Source organism: Malus sylvestris, chromosome 17, assembly GCF_916048215.2.
Source record: "Malus sylvestris chromosome 17, drMalSylv7.2, whole genome shotgun sequence".
NCBI classification, from domain to species: Eukaryota; Viridiplantae; Streptophyta; class Magnoliopsida; order Rosales; family Rosaceae; genus Malus; species Malus sylvestris.
In genome coordinates, this window is record NC_062276.1 from 23,439,077 (window position 1) to 23,461,423 (window position 22,347).

Below are 22,347 nucleotides of genomic sequence, written 5' to 3' on the forward strand. Positions count from 1 at the left end.
AGAGAGAGCGAAGATGGGTGGGTTAGGATTCTTTGAATTGGAATTGGGCGAGAGAGATTTTCTCTCTCCTCTTTGTTTCTCTCTATACAAAATGAGAAATGAAGGCTGAAATTTCTGGATAATCCATTTATATGAGAGGACAATTTGGTCATTTCAAGGTGTAGGAAAAATCCTATTTCTGTTCGATTGTTGTGCATGGCGTGTGCATGCCTTGTGCATATTTGAAATGTCATATTTCTGTCCCAAGATTAAGAAATTGTCCCATTTTGGGGTATTTTCCTAAAATTTTAGCCTAGATTATTAAATAATGATTTTAGCATAATTTTGTTTGTTAGTAACTATTTTGAAAATAAAATTTATGTAGATTATCCTAATTTATTTTTATGAACATTTTAACCTAAAATAATTTATATTCCAATAAATAACTAAAAATAAAAAGCCACATAAAATTTATTAAACTTTTAAAGTTACTAGGCTCACAATATGTAATTGCCGACAAAGATTCATCTACCCAATAAATTAAAAGAACAAAACCAAAAAGTACGTGAAGTTTCATGTCAAAAGTGAACAATTTCATAAAAATAAAAACAAAACCTTTTTCAAATGAAAAAATGATTTTGATTATGTTAGCGGATCCACAAACCTTGAACAATGCTTTGTCCATCACTCTGGACTCGTCAATATGATTTGTTGATGCACAAAATTAGTGAGGACTTTGGTACAACAGAAACTGTTAAGTTTGTGACCTTCGCTAGATTGTTCCGGTCACTAGTGTGAATAAGTATGTAAATGGATAGGGACAGGGAAGCAAACACAAGATGTACGTGGTTCACCCAGATTGGCTACGTCCACGGAGTAGAGGAGTTCTCATTAATTGTGAAGGGTTTACACAAGTACATAGGTTCAAGCTCTCCTTTAGTGAGTACTAGTGAATGATTTAGTACAAATGACATTTGGAAATATTGTGAGAGAATGATCTTTATTTATATAAGAGAGTTTCTAGTTTCATTCTGACATTGACACGTGTCGTGTTGTGATTGGCTTCTAATGTTGACACATGTCGCGCTAAGATTGGCTTCTGATGTCGACACGTGTCGCGCTGTGATTGTCCTCCTGGTTGCAGGGAAACTCTTCTGGGTCCTTGACGATATAACATTGACCGGTGCTCAGTAGTTTTAGGATTGGTCAAGTATGGTACAAACAGTGCTCCCCTAAGTTCCTTAGTGAAGGAAACTCATCGGTTGGGGACTTGCAAGATCCAAGCCATTGAGCAATCACGAAACTTCTAAGTACCAAAGTGTGGTATCATTTTCACTTGCCTTATCTGTCTCATATGTAGATGTGACATCTTCTTTGGAAGTACTTTTCCTCCATATAGGGGTGGTATCTTTAACCGATGAAGATGCACAAGGTAATGTATCAATTTCACTTGAAGCTTACTTGTAGTTTCAGGCTTGGTCAAGTGCGATACAAACCCGATAGTAGGAGTCCCCCAAGTCGCCGAGCTAGGCGATTTGCCGAATGAGGTAACAGACAAGGTAAGCAATTAGACTTCCAAGCAAGCAACCTAGATCGGAGGTTTGACTTCGGCTTCCGGTTGATTGTTCTCATTCTCCTTGTGTCGTAAACAGCAACAAGGATAAGGAGAAGCAAATGGAGAAAAGATGATATGAGATACTTTTGCTTTTGAAGAAGTAACTTTCCACATGCTTATTCTTGAACTGGGCTGGAGGGTTTTTTGGTTTCCTCCAGAGTATAAGGCCGACTCAAGAATTTGAGGGTCAAAACAGGTCCATCAAATCTAGAGTACGTTTAACCCTGATGATATGGGATACTTTTGCTATTGACAAAGTAGTGGATGTATCGGCACGTGTTTTGTTATGCTTGTTTCTACATGCTTCCTTGTATCCTTCTCACTTGCCCTATCTGTTCCTCAAGCAGATGTGGTATCTTCTCTGGAAGCATAAGATGTTGAAGATGAGTACTCGAGAGCAATGCTAGGTAAGTAATCAGGCAAGGGGTTCTAGGTAATCAGTTCTTGACTGGAAGTTTGATTCCAAGTGCTGACTGATTGCTCTCTTTCTCTTTGTCTTGCAGGTAAGAACAAGGCCAAAGGAAAAGACAGGGAAAAAGCATGATATGAGATACTCTTGCTTTTAACCCTGATGATATGAGATACTCTTGCTCTGGTGTGGCTTGTTTGCAGAGGTATTATCGGGAGGAAAAGAAGTTGAGTATTTCGAGAGACTCTGTTGAGAGTGCCCTCTCAGATGTGAAGAAAAGTTAAGCATTTTTTTATTTGCAGGTCTGCCTGGCCGTGGAGGATGAAGGTCGACATATATATGAGTCTCCCTAACAACAAGTAGTAGTGCTATTCCTTTACCCTTTTGGTCATAGCAATGTAGTGGGAGTTGCAAGCTTCACGTGTTTTAACTTTGTCAGAGCACTTTGAAAAAGTGGTCTGTGGTATTTGGAAAGATGATGTTGAGTGTGAAGATTGCAGACAAGCTTTATCCAAGGAAATCTAGCTTTCGAAGTTCGGAGAGAGATGCCTCTTCGGTTTTTGAACAAGCAATCCTGTCGGGGATCTGGCTCTCGAGATTCAGAGAATGGGGCCTCTTTGATTTTTGAGAAAGCAATCCTGTTGGGAGTCTGACTCTTGAGATTCGGAGAGCAGTGTCTCTTCGATTTTTGAGAAAGTAATCCTGTTGGGAGTCTGGCTCTCGAGATTCGGAGGGCGGTGCCTCTTCGATTTTTGAGCACGTAATCCTGTTGGGAGTCTGGCTCTCGAGATTTGGAGAGCGGTGCCTCTTCAATTTTTTAGAAAGCAATCCTGTTGAGAGTCTGACTCTTGAGATTCAGAGAGTAGTGTCTCTTCGATTTTTGAGAAAGTAATCCTGTTGGGAGTCTGGCTCTCGAGATTCGGAGGGCGGTGCTTCTTCGATTTTTGAGCACGTAATCCTGTTGGGAGTCTGGCTCTCGAGATTCGGAGAGCTGTGCCTCTTCGATTTTTGAGCAAGCAATCTTGTTGGGAGTGTTTTCTCGAATGTGAGTAAAGGTTGGGCATTTTTGCCAGTCTGTCTTGCCACGGAGCACAGAGGTTGACACACATTGGGACTTTATAGTTATAAAGCAGTGGTGCTGTTCTTTTACCCTTGTGGGTAATAGTAGGGTAGCTGGACCTTCAAAATTTATGTGTCTAAACTTTGTCAGAGATCTTTGGCAAAGTTATCTGTGGTACCCGAGTAACTGATGTTGCGTGTGGAGAGTGGTGCCTCTTCGAAATCCGAAGAGTGATGCCTCTTCGATTTTTGAACCAACGACCCTATTACCCTTTCTTTTATAAGGGCACCAATTGTGTGCAAGAAGTACATTCAGAGAGTTATTGCTTAGGAATTTTCCCCTTATTTTTGAGCTTAAGAGATTTATTGCACCTCATTTCTCCTTCATCATTTCTGAGAATGTTTGGCCCATCCGATCGTCGTTTTGACTTGAACTTTGGTGAAGAGGCAGCCATGCCTTCCCAGGACAACATATGATGCCTATCTTTTTTATCCCCTACTGGTCCTCTTACCATTGGAGACTCTGTGATGAAGAATGATATGACCGCTGTGGTGGTGGCTAGGAACCTTCTCACTTCTAAAGATAACAGACTAATTTCCAAACGGTCTGATGAGTTGAATCATTGGCGGCTGAAGTGATAAGTCTCAAACAGGAGATCAGATGGCTCAAGCATGAGAATAAACAGTTGTACAGGCTCGCACATGACTATGCTACAAACATGAAGAGGAAGCTTGACCAGCTGCAGGAATCTAATGGTCAGATTTTACTTGATCATCAGAGGTTTGTGGGTTTGTTCCAAAGGCATTTATTGCCTTCGTCTGCTGGGGCTGTACCGCATAATAAAGCTCCAAATGATCAACCTTCGGTGCCTCCTCTTTCTGGGGTTTTGCTCAGTACTGAGGCTCCGAATAATCACCCTCCGGTGCCTACTCTTTTTGGGGCTCTGCCAATTGCTGAGACTTCTCAAGAGCAACCTTTTGTGAAGGCTCCTTTTTGTTTGTTTATTTTGATTCATGTATATGTACATATTTGTAACTTATCGGAGATATCAATAAACAAGCTTTGCTTCATTTTAACGTATTGTGTTAAATACACCTAGGCCTTTTTCTAAGTTCTTTGAATTTTTTCTTTTGTTGAAGCTTGTATGTTGAAGCTTTGAGAGTGAAGTATATATATTGACGTAGTGTTCCCTTAATTTCCCGAGTGAGGAAAACTTCTTGGTTGGAGACTTGAAAAATCCAAGTTACTGAGTGGTCGTGAGACTTCTGAGTATCAAGGTGCAGTAGCATATGGTAGTAGTCCCCCTAGTCTCCGATTGAGGGAGTTGACGAATGAGGCATTTCCTTTCTAAGTGGTAGCCCAAAACTCCTCCTTCATATATATTTGTTATGAAAGTTGTTAAGCCCAAAGAAGAGGAGGCCTAGGCAATTTTTTTTTTCGAATTTTCAAATTTTCGAATTTTCGAATTTTTGAATTTTTGAATTTTTGAATTTTTGAATTGTCGAATTTTCGAATATATATATATATATATATATATATATATATATTTAAGCTTTGGTGTTGAAGCTTTGTAGGTGAAGCTTTGAGGTTGAAGCTTTGTTGGGCACCATAAATTGATTTTGCTTCACATTATCCTGATCAAGATAGTGTGAAGCTTTTGTAGGTGAAGCTTTTGTGTTGAAGCTTTGTAGGTGAAATTTTTGTGAGTGAAGCTTTTGTGGGTCAAGCTTTTGTGGGTCAAGTTTTTGTGGGTGAAGCTTTTGTAGATGAAGCTTTTATGGGTCAAGCTTTTGTATTGAAGCTTTTGTGGGTGAAGCTTTTGTAGGTGAAGCTTTTGTGTTGAAGCTTTTGGGGGTGAAGCTTTTGTGTTGAAGCTTTTGTAGGTGAAGCTTTGGAGTTGAAGCTTTGTAGGTGAAGCTTTGGAGTTGAAGCTTTGTAGGTGAAGCTTTTGTAGGTGAAGTTTTGGAGTTGAAGCTTTTGTTGGGTATCATGAATTGATTTTGCTTCACATTATCTTGATCAAGATAGTGTGAAGCTTTTGAAAATTTGTAGTTATCCTCGATTGATGAAACTTTTGTTGGTGAAGCTTTTGTTGGTACCATAAATTGGTTTTGCTTCACACTGCTTGATCAAGAGTATGTGAAGCTTTTGAGAATTGTGGTTGCCCTCCATTGATGAAGCTCTTGTTGGCACCATGAATTGGTTTTGCTTCACACTGTCTTGATCAAGAGTATGTGAAGCTTTTGAGAATTGTGGTTAAATTCCTTTGATGAAGTTCTTGTTGGCACCATAAATTGGTTTTGCTTCAAACTGTCTTGATCAAGAGTGTGTGAAGATTTTAAGAATTGTGGTTGCCCTCCATTGATGAAGCTCTTGTTGGCATCATAAATTGGTTTTGCTCCACACTGTCTTGATTAAGAGTGTGTGAAGCTTTTGAGAATTATGGTTGCCCTCCATTGATGAAGCTCTTGTTGGCACCATGAATTGGTTTTGCTTCACACTGTCTTGATCAAGAGAGTAAGGAGAATTGTGGTTGCCCTCCATTGATGAAGCTCTTGTTGGCACCATGAATTGGTTTTGCTTCACACTATCTTGATCAAGAGCGTGTGAAGCTTTTGAGAATTGTGATTGCCCTCCATTGATGAAGCTCTTGTTGGCACCATGAATTGGTTTTGCTTCACATTGTCTTGATCAAGAGCGTGTGAAGCTTTTGAGAATTGTGGTTGCCCTTCATTGATGAAGCTCTTGTTTGGCACCATGAATTGGTTTTGCTTCACACTGTCTTGATCAAGAGTGTGTGAAACTTTTGAGAATTGTGGTTGCCCTCCATTGATGAAGCTCTTGTTGGCACCATAAATTGGTTTTGCTTCACACTGTCTTGATCAAGAATGTGTGAAGCTTTTGAGAATTGTGGTTGAACTCCTTTGATGAAGCTCTTGCTGGAACCATAAATTGGTTTTGCTTCACACTGTTTTGATCAAGAGTGTGTGAAACTTTCTACGAGTTATAGTGTTTGCATTGTTACAGAGGAGAAATGTCTGAAGCAGATGCAAAAGGGCTGAATAGCTTGATATTTGTATGCCATGCACTGAAGTTGTTATTGGCTTGCAATAAGACTTTGTTGGTGACTATAACTCTTGTTGGGCATAAGTGCTCCCTTAGTTTAGTTGTCAAGCTTGGGGGTTTTTGATTATTTATGAATGCTAGGAGTTCACATGTACAACCTGTACCACTCGTCTTCTGGTATGTGGAATGAATGGTGAGTTGCTTTCATCACTTGGTTGGTGGTACGAAGGTGAGTTCCTTCATCACCTTTCATCACATTTCATCACCTGGTTGGTGGCACGAGGATGAGTTCCTTCTTCATCGGATTGGTGGCATGAGTGGCAAGTTGCTAAATGATATTAGAGTACGGGTTGTACATTTCATCATCTGGTTGGTGGCATGAAGGAGAGTACGGGTTGTACATTTCATCACCTGGTTGGTGGCATGAATGGCTAGTTGCCAAATGATATTAGAGTACGGGTTGTATGTTTCATCACCTGGTTGGTGGTATAAAGGAGAGCACGGGTTGTATATTTCATCACCTGGTTGGTGGCATGAAGATGAGTTCCTTCTTCACTTGGTTGGTGACATGAGTGGCAAGTTGCCAAATGATATTAGAGTACAGGTTGTACATTTCATCACCTGGTTGGTGGCATCAAGGAGAGTATGAGTTGCACATTTAATCACCTGGTTGGTGGCATGAAGATGAGTTCCTTCTTCACATTTCATCACCTGGTTGGTGAGAATAAGGGCAAGGTGTATAGGTACATTGTAGCAAGTGTCAAATGACACAAAGTATGTTGAACCCTTTCAAAGCACAGTTGGCTTATGTATGAGTGTGTTGGAATGTATGATTGAACGAATATACTGTGAAGTTGTTCGTTTATTTGTATAGTCTTGTTGACATATACTTAGACTTTGTTTCATGTTGGAAGCATTCATGTTGAAGCTTTGAACCCAAGTGTTTCATTTCCAGAAATGTAAGAGGATAATGACCGAGTTGTCTAAATCACCTCTTTATTAAATTCATGCCAAATAGTCTTCGTTACATAGGATGTCGAACGGCTGAAGCTTAACACTTGTACAATGTGAGTTTACTTGTAATATTACTTTAAGTGATCAGCGTTCCATGGATGGCCAAGGGTCTTGCCATTGGAGCTTCTAAGCTTGTAGGAGCCAGGGCGACTGATGCCAACAACTTCAAACGGTCCATCCCAATTTGGACTAAGTGTTCCTTCACTCGGGACTCTATCGCAGAGTAATCTTTTCTAAAATACCCAGTCCCCTACTTTGAAAGAACGAGGTTTGACCCTTGAGTTATAATAGTTGGAGATACGCTGCTTGTAGGCGACATTCCTTCATTGAGCCTGGTTTCTGTGTTCCTTGACTAGATCTAAGTTGATGGTAAGTTGTTTGCCATTTTCGCTTTGCAAGTAGTTTTAGACTCGGAACGTTGCTTGCTCAAGCTCAATTGAGACAACTGCCTCTGTACCAAAGGCAAGTGATAATAGGGTTTCTCCTGTTGATGTCCGATACGAAGTGCGGTATGACCAAAGAACTTGGGGTACAAATTCTGGCTAACAACCTTTAGCCTTGTCCAAGCTGGTTTTCAAAGTTCGCTTGATTATTTTGTTGATGGCTTCAACTTGTCCATTAAATTGGGGATGAGCTGGGAAGGCAAAACATAAGTTGATGTTGAACTTAGAGCAGAACATCTTGAACTTATTATTGTCAAACTGTCGCCTGTTGTTAGTGACTATCGCATTGGGAATGCCGAATCTGCAAAGGATGTTCTTCTATACGAAGTCTTCTATTTTTACCTCAGTAATGGTTGCCAAGGGTTCTACTTCGGCCCACTTTGTGAAGTAGTCAACTGCAACGATTGCATAGCGAACCTTGCCCTTTCTTGCAGGCATTGGGCTGATCAAATCAAGTCCCCATTGGGCGAAGGGCCAATGGCTAATCATAGGAGTGAGCGGCTCGGGAAGGGAGTGAGGAATAGTTGCGTAGCGTTGACACTTATCACATGAGCGGGATATTCTGATGGCATCTTGGTGGAGTGTTGGCCAGTAATATCCTTGGCGAAAGGCCTTGTGTGCTAGGGATCAAGATCCAGCATGATCTCCGCAGACTCCTTCATGTATTTCCCGAAGGACAGTTTCTCCTCTGCAGGCATAAGGCATCTTAGGTATGGTAGGTTAAAACCCCGCTTGTAGAGTTGGTCATTAATGATCAAGTAACGGGCAGCCTTGTATCGAATTTGCTTAGCTTGGACTTTGTCATTTGAAAGGGTGCCATAAGTAAGGAATTTATAAATTGAGGTAATCCAACTATCCCCCTGTTGTAAGTTGCACACTTCCGCAGCCGTGATGCTTGGTGTTGCCAACAATTCGACCGGAATTTTTCTCCCAATCTTATCTTCCACTGCTGAGGTGAGGCGAGCCAAAACATCTGCATGACTGTTTGCTGCTCGAGGAATTTGGGTGATCTGGTAGTGGAAGTGTTTGAGCAACAATTGTGTTTGTGCCAGATATGCTGCCATGGAGCTATCCTTAGCGTCAAAGTTGTTGGTGACCTGGTTAACCACCAATTGGGAGTCACTGAAGATATCAATTTGTTTAACCCCAAGGTGTTTGGCCAAATGTAAGCCTACTAGGAGAGCTTCATATTCGGCCTCATTGTTCGACGCCTTGAATTTTAAACGAAAAGCATACTCTATTGCCACTTTGTCAGGGGTCTAAGGACTAGTCCTGTTCCACAACCCTGTTGGTTGGACGAGCCATCAACATATAGGCTCCATGCTGGGGCTGTTGGTTCTGTTTTCTGAGTTTCCGAGGGTAATGAAACCACTTCTTTAGGAGTAGAAACAATGTTAACAAGATATGTGAAGTTGGCGATGAAGTCTGCCATTGCTTGGCCTTTCTTAGTTGGCTTTGGTTGGTAGGAGATGTCAAACTCACCCAATGCTATCGCCCATTTGATCATTCACCCGGAAGTGTCAGGACTTTGGAGTATCTGTCGAAAAGGATGATTAGTAAGCACGATGATGGAGTGTGCTTGGAAGTAAGGGCGAAGTTTTCGAGCAAACATGACCAATGCTAGAGCCAATTTCTCAATGTTGGAGGATCGTGTCTCCGCATCTTGTAAGGCTTTGCTAGCATAGTAGACAGGCCGTTCGACATTACCGTCCTTTCGAATGAGAATGGAATTTACTGCTGAAGCCGATACCGACAGATAGATAATGAGAGTGTTACCAACCTCAAGTTTGGAGAGCAGAGAGGTTTTACTCATGTAGTCTTTGAGGTTCTTGAATGCCTCAGCACATTTATCAGTCCATGTAATGTACTTCTTACTTCCCTTAAATGCTTTGAAGAAATGAGCACATCTGTCTGTGGCCTTAGAGATGAACCTAGTTAAGGCTGCCACCTTGCCAGTAAGGCTTTAGATGTCTTTTGAAGTTACCGATTCTTTCATGTCGAGGATTGCTTTGATTTTCTCGGGATTAGCCTCAATGCCTCGTTGGCTTATCATGAAGCTTAAGAATTTACCAGAGCCTACGCCGAAGGCATATTTGTTGAGGTTCAACCTCATTCGATACCTCTTCAGAATGGTGAAAGTTTCAGATAGGTTGGTGATGTGTTGGTCAGCATGTTTGCTCTTGACTAGCATATCATCAACGTAAACTTCCATGTTCTTCCCAATCTGTTTGGCAAACATTGAATTGACTAGTCTCTGATAAGTCGCTACTGCATTCTTTAGGCCGAAGGGCATGACTTTATAGCAATATAGTCCCCTGTCAGTAGTGAAGGCTGTGTGTTTTTGGTCCGGAGGGTTCATGATGATTTGTTTGTATCCTGAGTAAGCATCCATGAAGCTCAGGAGTTCACACTATGTTGTAGAGTCTATAAGTCTGTCTATGAGAGGAAGAAGAAAGCTATCCTTCGGGCATCATTTGTTTAGGTCGGTGTAATCGACACACATTCTCCACAAGACTTTTTGGAGCAGGAGACTTTCCTTGGTCGAATTCTTCTTAACAAGGACAACATTTGCTACCCACGTTGGATAATTGACTTCGCGGACAAAGCCTATGCCTTTGAGTTTTTCAACTTCTGCCTTCATTGCCTCGTACCGTTTAGTGTCATAGGATCTTCGCTTCTGTCTCACTGGCTTGGTCTTGGGGTCAATACTTAAGCGATGGCAGATGATATCGGGAGAGATGCCTGACATGTCCTCGTATGACCAGGCGAAGACCTTAGTGTTCTATTGCAAAAAAGAGATCAATACCAATCGAATGGGTGGTGACAAGGTGATGCCAATCTTCACCATGCGATCCGGATAATCTTTTGAGATAGAGACCTTCTCCAACTCTTCAGCGGGTTGTGCTTGCTAGGTGAAAGAGTCATCTCAAGGATCGTCGGGTTGACTGTTGCCATAATGAAGATCCAAGTTGGCTTCGTCTGGGTTGGTCTTTATGACTTGGTCATGTATAGAAAGGGTTTCCTTGGGCACATACAAGTGTTGTTGCTTGACCGAAGTGTTGTAACATGATCGTGCACTAAGTTGATCTCTTCTGATGTAACCATTGCCATAGGGGGTTGGAAATTTCATCAACAACATATGTGTGGATACCATGGCCTTGAGATCATTGATGCATGTGCGTCCTAAGATGACATTGTATGTCGTTGGGCAATCAACCACCTGGAAGTTAGTGGTAATAGTAGATGTGTAAGGGCATGTACCAATGGTGAAAGGTAAGTGTATGTTCCCCAAAAGTTGCACGATATCACTAGAGAAGCTTATCAGAAGGGAAATCGAGCGATCGAGCAAATGTTTAGCTACATTAAGTGCCCTGAAAGCTTCAGCAAACATGATATTGACCGAAGCCCCGTGTCTACAAGATTCATCGTACTTCAAAGTTGACTATGTGAGCTTCCACGATCAGTGGGTCATTGTGAGGGTAGATGATACCTCTTTCTTCCTCATGGTAGAAACATATTGGATCCCAGTTAGGCTTTTGATACTTGCCTCCCCTGATGTCTTCCACGTGAAACACTTGGTGGCCAGACCTTAAAGCTCGTTCACTATTTTTCATGGCCCTGCTGGAAGATTTAGATATGGGTATGTCACCATTTATGGAATATATCACATTCATCTGGAGTTGGTTACGGTTACCCCTTGGAGGGTGAATGAGGAATTGATCAATTTTTCCTTCACGTGCCAAAGCTTCACTATGATCACGAAGGGTGATACACTTCTCGCTGTCATGGCCGTTATACTCGTGGTAGCAGCAAAACATGTCCGTGTTCTTCGTGGACTTGTAATCCAGGTGCCTCGACTTTGGCTTCGATATCAGATGTGCTATGCTGGGGTAAATGGCCATGCATGTGGCGTTCAAAGGTGTGTATGCCTTATATCTCGGGGTAGGGGCTGTCCTGACACGTGCTTGACCCACTGTGTTGACTGCTTAGGGTCGGGGATTATCGTTGCGATACCCTTGGTTATTGCGGTGATGTCCCTTACTCCTTTTACTAAAATGAGACTGGTGAGGATGGAAATCTTTCGTTTTGCCTTGAGATTGATATGTCTGTTGACTTGGCAAAGTATTAAGTAAGGCAGGGGGAGGCACCGCTGCCATTTGGAAGGTTGAGGTCTTCTCATTTGGTTGGATCTGGCTTCCACTCCCTACTTACTGATAAGGGGTGCCTGTGGGGGGTTTCCCTTGATATGTTCTTACCTCGGCGGAGGCATGGTTGTAAGCTTGTGCCATCACCTCAGAGTAAGTCTTCCAAGTGTTGGCATTGATCATGTACTTGAAGAAACAATCACGTAGGCCTGCTGTGAAGGCCTTGAGGGCGGTCTTGTCATCTTCCTCAGTGCAGCGAGAATACTCATGGCTGAAGCGATCGGCATACTCTCGTAGTGACTCGTCCGGCTTCTAGCGAATAGTGTACAAGTTATCTGCAGAATGCAAGCGATCGATCTTGGAAATGTGTTGAGAAACAAACAGTTTCCTCAATTCCTCAAATGAGTCTACCGTTTCAAGTGGAAGACGGTAATATCAGTTTAGAGCTCCGCCAGAGAGGGTGGAGGGAAAGAGAAGACATCGCTCTTCGTCGGTGTGTATCCGGTATGCCATGGTGGACTCAAAAAGGTTAATGTGTTCAATCGGGTCCTCCTTTCCAATATAGAGTTGCAAGCCAAGCTTCTGCTTTGTCTTTGCTTGGAGGGGGTGTCGAGAATCCTTCTTGTAAGAGGGTCAAGCCTAGGTTGGTTCCAATCAGGTATCTCAGCTTGTCGTTCGACCTTCAACTTGTTTACTTCCTTAAGAAGCTGTAGGACAAGAGGGTCCTGAGTGGAGTCATGTACCACTGGAGCTTTCTTTCGTAAATCTCCATCTCCTCTTGGAAGTAGGAAGGTTTGATCAAGAGCTTGTGATTTTTCCCTGAACTTGCCGTACTGACTTTCAAGGTATGTCTGTCGAAACATCTCTGAGTCCCCTATACCTTCGTGTTTCTCTAGGACTTGTTGCCCCTTCTAGAAATTGGTAGCCGACCTGGGACATGGGAGGGGACCGAGTCTTTCAGAAACCCTTGGGTCATTGATCTTCGAGCTTATGTGGAAGGGATTCTCTCGACGTTGCTTTAGGAAGTCTCGGCAGTCACGATAAGCTTTCGATCTTTCCAACCTTTCTGCAAGGAGGTGTCTTCTTCCACTTCTCCTGCTTCGGGTCGAAGCAGCTGGGTTGAGAGAAGTCTCATGTTGATCAATGTTTTAATGATTAGCTCGATCCTCATCAGGGATACCCATGTCAAAGGAAGGTGACCCTTCTTGTTGGGAGGCATCCAGATGATGGTTGATGTCCACAGGGGTAACGAGTTCGCACGTTTGAGTACACCTAGTTTGGTGGAGCATCTCAAATAGCTTCTCATACTGCTCTTGGAGGACCTCATTCTTCATTATTATCTTGTTGTTTTGAGATTCTAGCTCATCGACTTTAGCTTGAAGAGCAACCCTTTTTCCTTCCTTCTTTCATTGCTTCGCACTAGGTGCAAGATGGGTGTCATTCTGTGTACTGTGGCTTCCTTCGCTCCCCATGTTGGAGAGGGATGCTTGGTTAAAAGAGAGTGTATGAATGGTGGAAACCAGCTTAGCAAAGCTAAAGAGAGTGAGAATAAGTGTCGTTCCCAAAGACAGCGCCGAATGTTGATGCACAAAATCAGTGAGGACTTTGGTACAACAGAAAATGTTAAGTTTGTGACCTTCGCTAGATTGCTATGGTCAGTAGTGTGAAGAAGTATGTAAATGGATAGGGATAGGGAAGCAAACATAAGATGTACGTGGTTCACCCAGATTGGCTACGGAGTAAAGAAGTTCTCATTAATTGTGAAGGGTTTACACAAGTACATAGGTTCAAGCTCTCTTTTAGTGAGTACTAATGAATGATTTAGTACAAATGACATTTGGAAATATTGTGAGATAATGATCTCTATTTATATAAGAGAGTTTCTAGTTTCATTCTGACATTGACACGTGTCGTGTTGTGATTGGCTTCTGATGTTGACACGTGTTGCACTATGATTAGCTTCTGAAGTCGACACGTGTCACGCTGTGATTGGCCTCCTGGTTGGAGAGAAACTCTTTTGGGTCCTTAACGGTATAACGTTGACCGGTGCTCAGTAGTTTTGGGATTGGTCAAGTATGGTATAAACATGATTCTTGAGCACACATCAAGAACTTTGTGTAATCACAAGATCAATTGAGAAGATCATTGCCAGTGGCTCCACCATAACTAGATGTAGAAAAATGTTATATGGATTAAAATAAAAAAAATATATGTATGATGATATATTTTAACTTTGTAAGTTTTTTTTATTTAAAAAAAAAAGTTCACGCAAAATAAATTAAAAAGGGTAAATTACAAAAAACTACCTCAATTATTGGGTCGTTAACAGTTTCATACCTCATCTTTAAAAAGTTTCAATGTCATACCTTTGCTTACGAATTTGTTGCAATGTTCTACCTCTGTTACGTTGTCTGTCAATTCCTCCGTTATATGCTGACATGGCTTATGTTGGGTCCCACGCTTTCCACATATGAACTTCCACGTTGGCATCTGATACACGTGGATCATCTAAAAGGATGACATGAGTATATAACAAAAAATTTAAAATTAAAAAAAAATAATTTTATTTTAAAATAAAAATTAAAAAAAAAACTTCCCTTGTGAATCGTGCAATTCGAATTGAAGCGTAAAGCCTCAACCCGTGCGATTCCCTTCTATTTCTTTTGTTCCAGTTCCCAAATCAAAGAACCCTAACCCTAATTTCATATCACCCGCCCCAAATCGCTATCCAAATCACGATCAATAGATCATTGAGCGAAAACCCTAAGTTCGTGTTGTCGTCGCCTACCTTCATTTTGTTCGTTTTTGTTGAAAACCCTAAGCTTTTCTGGTTTTTGAAAGATTTTACAGTATTTCGAAGGATTCGAAATGGGGTGGAATGTGGGCGAGGATCATGAGCAAACGACGCCTACTTACTGTAAGTTCAAATTTCAATTCATTTTGTGCTTTGTTACATCCTTTTTTTTATTCTCGTTTTTCTGGGTTTGTTGATTCGAAAATCTTTGTTGGCGATTTGTGAGTTTCATTGATTGTTTAATCGAAATTTTTACGGGTATGTTGTAGAATGGGGGTTATGTGGGTCCTTTGTTAATTGTTGTCAAGAAAAAGGTTGTTTGGGTGCTGGTCGTCTAGGGGTCAAGTGGGTGCTTTGTGTATTGTTGTTGGGGCCTCGAGGAAAAGGTAGTTTGGGTGGTGGTGGTCCTGGGGCTCCTTTGTATAATTGTTTAACAAAAGTTGAAATTTGGGTGCTTTCTTTTGTTTTCTTTATTCAAATGTTGGAATAAACTATAGGAATTTGTACACAAACTCTGTGTGAGGAATTTGTACACAAACTATAGGAATTTGTTCAAGGGGAAAACTTTGAAAGATGCTCTATGGGCAGTTACCAAAACAAAAACAGTTCCACACTTCAAAAAGGCAATGGAGGAGGTTAAGAAGCTAGATGGGAATGCCTACAATTGGCTAATGAATAAGCCTGCAACTTAATGGAGCAAGTCCCACTGTGAAACCTATCCAAAGTGTGACATGTTGCTTAATAATTTATGTGAATCATTCAATGCAGTCATACTAGTGTTAAGGCAAAAACCTATTATAACTATGCTGCAAATGATTCAGACTATGTTGATGAAGAGAATTTAAATGAGGCGAGGTATAATGATGAAACAATTAGGAGATATTTGCCCTAAGATTAGGAAGAAGTTGGAGGAAGCCAAACTCTTTAGTGGCAGGTACATTGCACAATGGTCAGGAGGGACCAAATTTCAAGTGGATGCTGGAGGTGGGGGACAATATGTGGTGGACTTGGTTGAGAAGACATGCTCTTGTAGGAAGTATGACTTGATGGGAATACTTGCAACCATGCAATATCTGCAATCCATTTCAAGAGAGAAAAACATGAGGATTATGTGGATGCATACTATTCAAAGGCACGATACTTGGAAGTTTATTCTCACTTAATAATGCCAATGAATGGTATGCCATTGTAGGAGGATACTGAAAACGCACCAATCTTGCCTCCATTATATACAAGGCAACCTGGAAGAACAAGGAAGAAAAGAAACAAAAAAGCTGCTGATTTGGAAAAAGATGGTGAACAAACTCCCACCAACCCACCAACCCACCAAATAATTCTGAAGGTGCTTTGAAGGGACAATGTGCTTTGAAGTGTACCATATGCAAGCAAGAAGGACATAATTCACGGACCCATCATCGACATCTTCCTCCAAGGGACAAACATGTAATATTTTGTACTTTCTTTAATTCTTTAATGAATGATTTTATACTTTGTTATAGGCATCCACATCAGCCCAAGGGAGAGCATCGTCATTAGCCGAAGCTGCACCTAAAAAGAGAACAAGGAAATCTAAGGTACAAAACCTAATCCTCTTCTTTGTAGTTTACAACAAGAAGTTTAGTTTAGAACCTTGCTTTGCATCTAAACTTTTTGTAATGAATATTGAAATTAGGCATCACAATCAGGGGATGGTTCATCTGCAAATCTTGAAGCTCATTCACCGAGAGCCACCAAGCAGAGAAAGAGCAAACCAAGACCTAAAGATGCTAGAAATTGTAACAAATTATTGTTTTTCACTTCATGTTTTATGTGCAGTAGGAACTAAAATTAAGGTACATAGGTTCTGGAATTAGACATCACAAACATTGAATTTCTTTTGGTTTTTTTAATTTATTTGTATCCCTGAAAATGCACTGTTTTGATGGATGGATTTCAGTATGTTTTTTGGATCAGTGCACTGTGCATTTTGGGACATTTAAGGATGTCTAATGCATATCTTTGTAAATGTTAGGTGGATCAATGATGCTATATGAATTACAGTTCATCTTTTGGTCTTTGCAAATGTTTTGTTTCAAGTGGACTTTGTGTTCATTTTTTGTTATATCATGTGTTTATGTAGGATTTGTGTTGATGTGGGATCATATGTTTATGTACAATTTCCATTTGGTTTGGTTTTTTTAGGTTGTATTATCTTCCAAAATTGGACCCCTTAAAAAAAAAATTAATATTTTTTTTTTCTGACATGGACGATTTTTGCGTTGGAAATAATTATGTTGAAAAAAAATTCTAGTTTTTTGTAAATGACGTGGAAATTAATTTGGCGGGAAATCTACGTGACAGACCACGTGGAAGTTCATATGTGGAGATGGTGGGATGTGGCATACGCCACGTCATCATATAACGGACCAATTGACAGCCAATGTAACAGAGGTATCACATTGCAACAAATTCGAAGATAAGGTATGACATTGAAACTTTTTAAAGATGAGATATAAAACTGTTAACGACTTAATAATTAAGGTAGTTCTGTGTAATTTACTAAATAAAAAACAACAAAACCAAGACCTTCATGGACATGCTGGAGGCCCAATTTCAAATCTCAGGATCAAGGAAGTTGGCACGCAGACCCTAAACACCGCACGTGTCAAAAAGTGACCTCGATTACACGCACAATTAAATCAAAAGGGGAAAGAAAATAAACCCTTCGTATCCAAAGCTTTCCCAAATAAATCTCTGCAATTCAACATTTATCTATATAAGCAATCCGAAAACCACAAAAATAAAATCACCCATTTGTCTTTGGGTCTCTCTCTCTAGGTTCTGCTTCTGCGTCTCTTTGCCTCCTGGTGAGTCCAAGTCCTTGTATTCCCAATTTTTGAATTAGGGTTTGTGCAATTTCAGTTTGATATACTTAATATTTTGGGGGTTTCATTTATCATTTCATTTTTTTGGTGATATTTGGGTCTTTTTTCTCGGTGGATTATGTGGCTTCTTTGTGGTTGTTTCGATTTCGATTTGCTATTTTTTTATTTTCTATGCGGATTGCGATTTGCCATTAGGGTATCTGTTTTTGGAATTTTCTTGGAAAGTGGGGTTTTAGCTGTTAACTCTTGTTTGGTTGCTGAGGAAATTGTTGGTAGCTAAAAAGAGTTTGCAAAAAATAATAGAGAATTTTTAATTCGACGCTGTTATTAGATAGGGTTTATGGTATTTTGAAGCATACTGAACTGTTATTTTCAACCTAGGTTTTGGAATTTTTTGTTATTTGGGACGACCCAAATAATTGATTAATGGAGTTTTGGAGACTCTTTCTTTAGCATTCTTGCGCCCTTGTTACTGTAATAATTTGTGGATACAATTTTGGATAAGAAAAATGTGTTGTTTTGTAATCACTTATATTTAATATCTTTTGCTTCAAGTTATATGCAAAGAGGAGAATACTCATTTCTCTGTTATTAAGTTATTGGAATATTTATAAAATGTTAAATCCCGAGTTGTATTGAGCTCTGTTGTTCTGTTGACAAATTTGGTTGACTCTTTAGATGACATGGAACTTTTCTTTCCTTTGTTTGTTAGTTTTACTTTAAGATTCTTTATAATCGAAGCTTTCTTTGATTAGACATGATGTATTGCAATTCTTGGCAGTCTTATTCAATGCTGTTAGTACGTTCGAATTAATTTACCTGTTTAGTTTTATCTACATTTGGTAGTAAATGATTTGTGAGTTTAGTATCTGTGGTTTTATGTTCATCTGGACTCTGAAGAATTACAATTTATGATTATATGCAGATATTGGCTTCCCAAATACTTGATACACAGGCTGGTTAATCCAATTTTTTTAATTCATTTGTCAATGGCGGATTCGGAAAATGCCCTTCCACTTAATAAGAAGCGAGCTGCTGGGAGGGAACTGTCTCGGGATAACCCAGGCCTTGATGACGAGGACGATGCTTCTGATGCAGAGATTGGAACTTTCAAGAGGGCCAGTGAGGAGGTACTGGCCACCAGAAGAATTGTGAAGGTTCGTCGCCAGCAGTGTACATCTGCCCCCGCATCTAATACTTCCAATCCTTTTGCTGGTATACGCTTGGTTCCTCCAACAGGAGCAACTGCAGCCCCTGCTGCAGCTAGCGCACCACCTGCCAGTGAGACACGAGTTTCAGATGAGGATAATAAGCAGCCAGAAAGCAAGGTTGAACAGGCTGATCAAGCTGGGGATGACTCTGCTGCAGATAAGGAGAATGTTGCGAAGGAGAACAATGAAGTTTCCAGTGAGGCAACGGAACAACCTGAACCAGCTGTGGGTGAAAATAAGACAAATGAGGGTGATGCAGTAAATGAGGAAGAGGAAAATGCCGAAATTGAAGATAAGAAAGATAACGAAGATAAGAAAGATGGAGAAGATAAGAAAGATAACAAAAACGAAAATGTTGATCCAAGTCCGGAAGGTAACTCATTGAGCTCATTCCAACAGCTTTCGAGTAGCCAAAATGCCTTCACAAATATCTCTGGAACTGGGTTCTCCACGTCCAGTTTTTCATTTGGGCTTATTTCAAAGGATGGGTCTGCATTGGGTACTGGCTCTGGTTCACTTTTTGGATCAAACAATGATCAGCCTTCTGGTCTTGGTCTCTCGCGTAATGGAAGTTCTTCACTCTTTGGCACATCAGGGCCCTCAGTTGTACCTAAGAGTGATGGTGGTGCCTTCCCTCCATTGCAAGAGATTTCAGTTGAGACTGGGGAAGAAAATGAGAAAGTGGTTTTCACTGCTGATGCTGCGTTGTTTGAATTTATTGATGGAGGCTGGAAGGAACGTGGAAAGGGAGATCTGAAAGTTAATGTATCTGAATCTGAGAAAGCCAGACTTGTTATGAGACTCAAGGGAATTAGGAAGGTAATTCTGAATGCAAGCCTTTACCCAGACATGAAGCTCACGAACATGGAGAAGAAAGGTGTAACATTTGCCTGCATGAACAGTATTGATGAAAAGAAGGATGGGCTTTCCACCTTTGCTTTGAAGTTCAAGGATGGTTCCATAGTCGAGGAATTTCGTGCTGCTGTTACAGCACATAAAGATAAAGGTAAGGCATTTACAGCTATGAAGACTCCTGAAAATTCTCCCAAGGCATCTGATGATTAAAAAGGTAGCTTATGTCAATGCTTGCTGAGTTTCATTTCCTATCGCAACTTTTCCCTGTTGTCGTCCTTGCCCCTTTTTGGGAAGAAAACAAAGTTGTTTTAGAGTCCGGCTGTTCCGAAGCCCTTTTGTAGCAGAGTTATAGAGTCCTGCCCGTTTTGTTGTAGTTTTAATTTCATTCTAATGTTCGAAAGACCAGTGGTAACTCATTCTGGATAAATCGTAGGCGGTTAAGTCAGACTGCGTTTGCTCTTTGGGATGTTGACTGCTTGACACAGTTTTATAGTCGGTTGGTCCCTTCATATGCAATATATGTTAAACTGCTGTCTGTCAGATGTTAAAAACTTTCTCGGTTAGATTAATAGCCTCTTTGGGAAATTATCCAGAAATTTTATTTGGACCACTAATATTTCTTTACACCTTAAACGAATTTAGTGTTGTTATACTCCAAAAGTGTTCAGTGCCGACACATACTTGACCGTTTGGATTTGCAAGGATCCTCGGTGCTCGTTTAAACTGTCGGATCAAATATGTTTTGGCACTGAGTGGCTGTAGGTATTCAAGAGAAATCAGTCATTTCAACCTGTCTGATTCCACTTTAGAATGAAAATATGTTATGGACAAACTTTTTCTTGCAAAATACTTTGAATACCGTTCAGGACGGTGGTGCCACACATCTTATGAACTATTTTCTTTAGCTTCTTTAGTGATTTCCCTTGCCGTTTCCCCTTTCTTGTGCTGTTGAAGATCCATGGCTGTCGTCGTCACTTGGTGGCCAGGGAATACATGATCATTCACTATTTAATTTGATATAACAACAAAGAATTAAATAAAGAATTAAATGAATATGCTTTTATTGTTTTAATCTCAACACTCGATATCTAATTCAAAGGTAGGTTGCCATAAATCCTTAATAATCAGGTAATCAAGAGAACGGGACTCTAGTTTATTTTGTTTTGCGAGAATCATGAAATGGTGCCCTTCTAATATATTTTCGAAGATTAATTAGACTATTACCAACGATCAAGAACGTTCATAGGGTAGACATATTACACCGGGGAGGGACGGAGAAGAAATATGATTAATGTGTGTAAGCAATCTCTGGCTGGTCGAAATCAATTGCACAGACGACGGCTTCACGGCGGAGAAGATGACAGCTGATACCCTATTTCCCATTTTAGAATCGGTTTTACCTCTATTAACATTTATTGCCCGTTTTGGGCTTATTTTTTGGAGTTGCTTTCGTATTTTTTCTGTAAGTTTTGAGGTTTTATGGTTTAGGTGTAGTGGGAGAAATCTGTTGTGGGAGAAAGCTAATTTAAAGAGTGGTTTTAGTTAGCTAGGTTCTCTGCCGGTATAAATTTGCAATCCTTACCAAGTTATACGTTCCCTCTGCCTAATTAAAAAGAAATTTATTTGTGTTTTTGATGCGACCTACTCTTATAGGTGATCACATGCTCTTCTCTATTCTTAAAGAATGTGTTGGCTAAAAAGAGACGTATGCCATTTCAAAATCCAAAATGGCTTCCCCATCCTCGTTTATCTCCCCAAAACCATGGCCACCATGAAAACCTCCATAGTTGCCTGTCTCCTGGCACATGTCCATTTAAATCTCTTCCTGTGAATAACTTCTCCGTCTAAGAGATTCCTTGAACCAATTCTACAACGTCTTCCCAAATTTATCCTTCAGACTCATATCCAACCCAACTTGAGGTGCATACACACTAATCACATTGATGAGTTCTTGTCTTATCACAATCTTGATTGCTATAATTCTATATCCGAGCCTTTTAAGATCTACAATATCTTGTGTTGGGGCCTTGTCCACAATGATGCTAACACCATTTCTCGTTCTGTTTGTGCTCGAATACCAAAGCTTTAAACCTGAGTTTTCGAGATACTTTGTTTTAAGACCAACCCACTTAGTTTATTGGAGGCACATAATACTTATCCTTCTCCTCACCATAACTTCCACTACTTCCATAGGTTTTCTCGTTAAGATTCCTACTTCGTCGTTCCTAAACGCATTCTACTCTCTTGAACCTTACCCTCATGTCTTGCTTATTTGACATCCCCTATCTAGTAAGGTTAAAGTACTTTTTCTGTGTGTCAAGGGTAAAGTTGATGTGAGCAGATGGTTCCAAACAACTTAAGAGTGAAGTTGTTCAAAAAGAAGTTTGCACGGCCCCTTGCTCATTTAACATTGCATCTGGGCTCCGATGGAGATGCAGCAACCCTTACTCATTTATCACCGTGCCTGGCCACACAATGCGTCACTTACGAGTGACAACCTAGTTTTATCGCAATTTGTTTAGGCTTTATTATCACAAGGATTCGATGTAAGAACAGAGTGTTGACTATCGACTACCTGACGCCCTTCCCCTCTTCCTTTATCCAAGTCTAGAGTCGGCAATGTAAGAAACTTGCACATGTAGAGTTCATTTACTAAATATCTAATAAAAGGAAAATGGTCCAAAGAAGAAGGTGAGAGAGAAAGTTGCTAGTATAAAATAAAATAAAATATGTCACTGCCCGTTCATCGGATTCACAAGGCCTAATAAAACACGTTGCCCGTGAGACTCTCTCTCTTTGCTTTCCCATCTTGCAATCTCCTTTGTCACCAGCCCTAGCCTTTGGCTTGGGTGCCGGTGACTCACTACTACAAAATAGGCTATCATTGGCGAT

The 22,347-nt window shown here is 40.6% G+C and overlaps 1 protein-coding gene across 2 annotated transcripts; it reads left to right on the forward strand.

The window, feature by feature from the left end:
- Nucleotides 1-17,203: 17,203 nt before the first annotated feature.
- Nucleotides 17,204-20,006, forward strand: LOC126610178 (nuclear pore complex protein NUP50A-like). 2 transcript variants are annotated; one of them, XM_050278167.1, is made up of 2 exons: nt 17,204-17,371; nt 18,315-20,006. In XM_050278167.1, the coding sequence occupies exon 2, from the start codon at nt 18,379-18,381 to the stop codon at nt 19,663-19,665; it is 1,287 nt and encodes a 428-aa protein (XP_050134124.1). In that variant the 5' UTR covers nt 17,204-17,371; nt 18,315-18,378; the 3' UTR covers nt 19,666-20,006. The 2 variants fall into 2 exon arrangements, with proteins under 2 accessions (XP_050134124.1, XP_050134125.1); XM_050278168.1 differs by having other exon boundaries at nt 17,215-17,375.
- The last annotated feature ends 2,341 nt before the right edge of the window (nt 20,007-22,347 follow it).

What these genes read in the sequence shown, in the direction of transcription:
- LOC126610178 (XM_050278167.1), top strand. Translation starts at nt 18,379, where the DNA reads ATGGCGGATTCGGAAAATGCCCTTCCACTTAATAAGAAGCGAGCTGCT.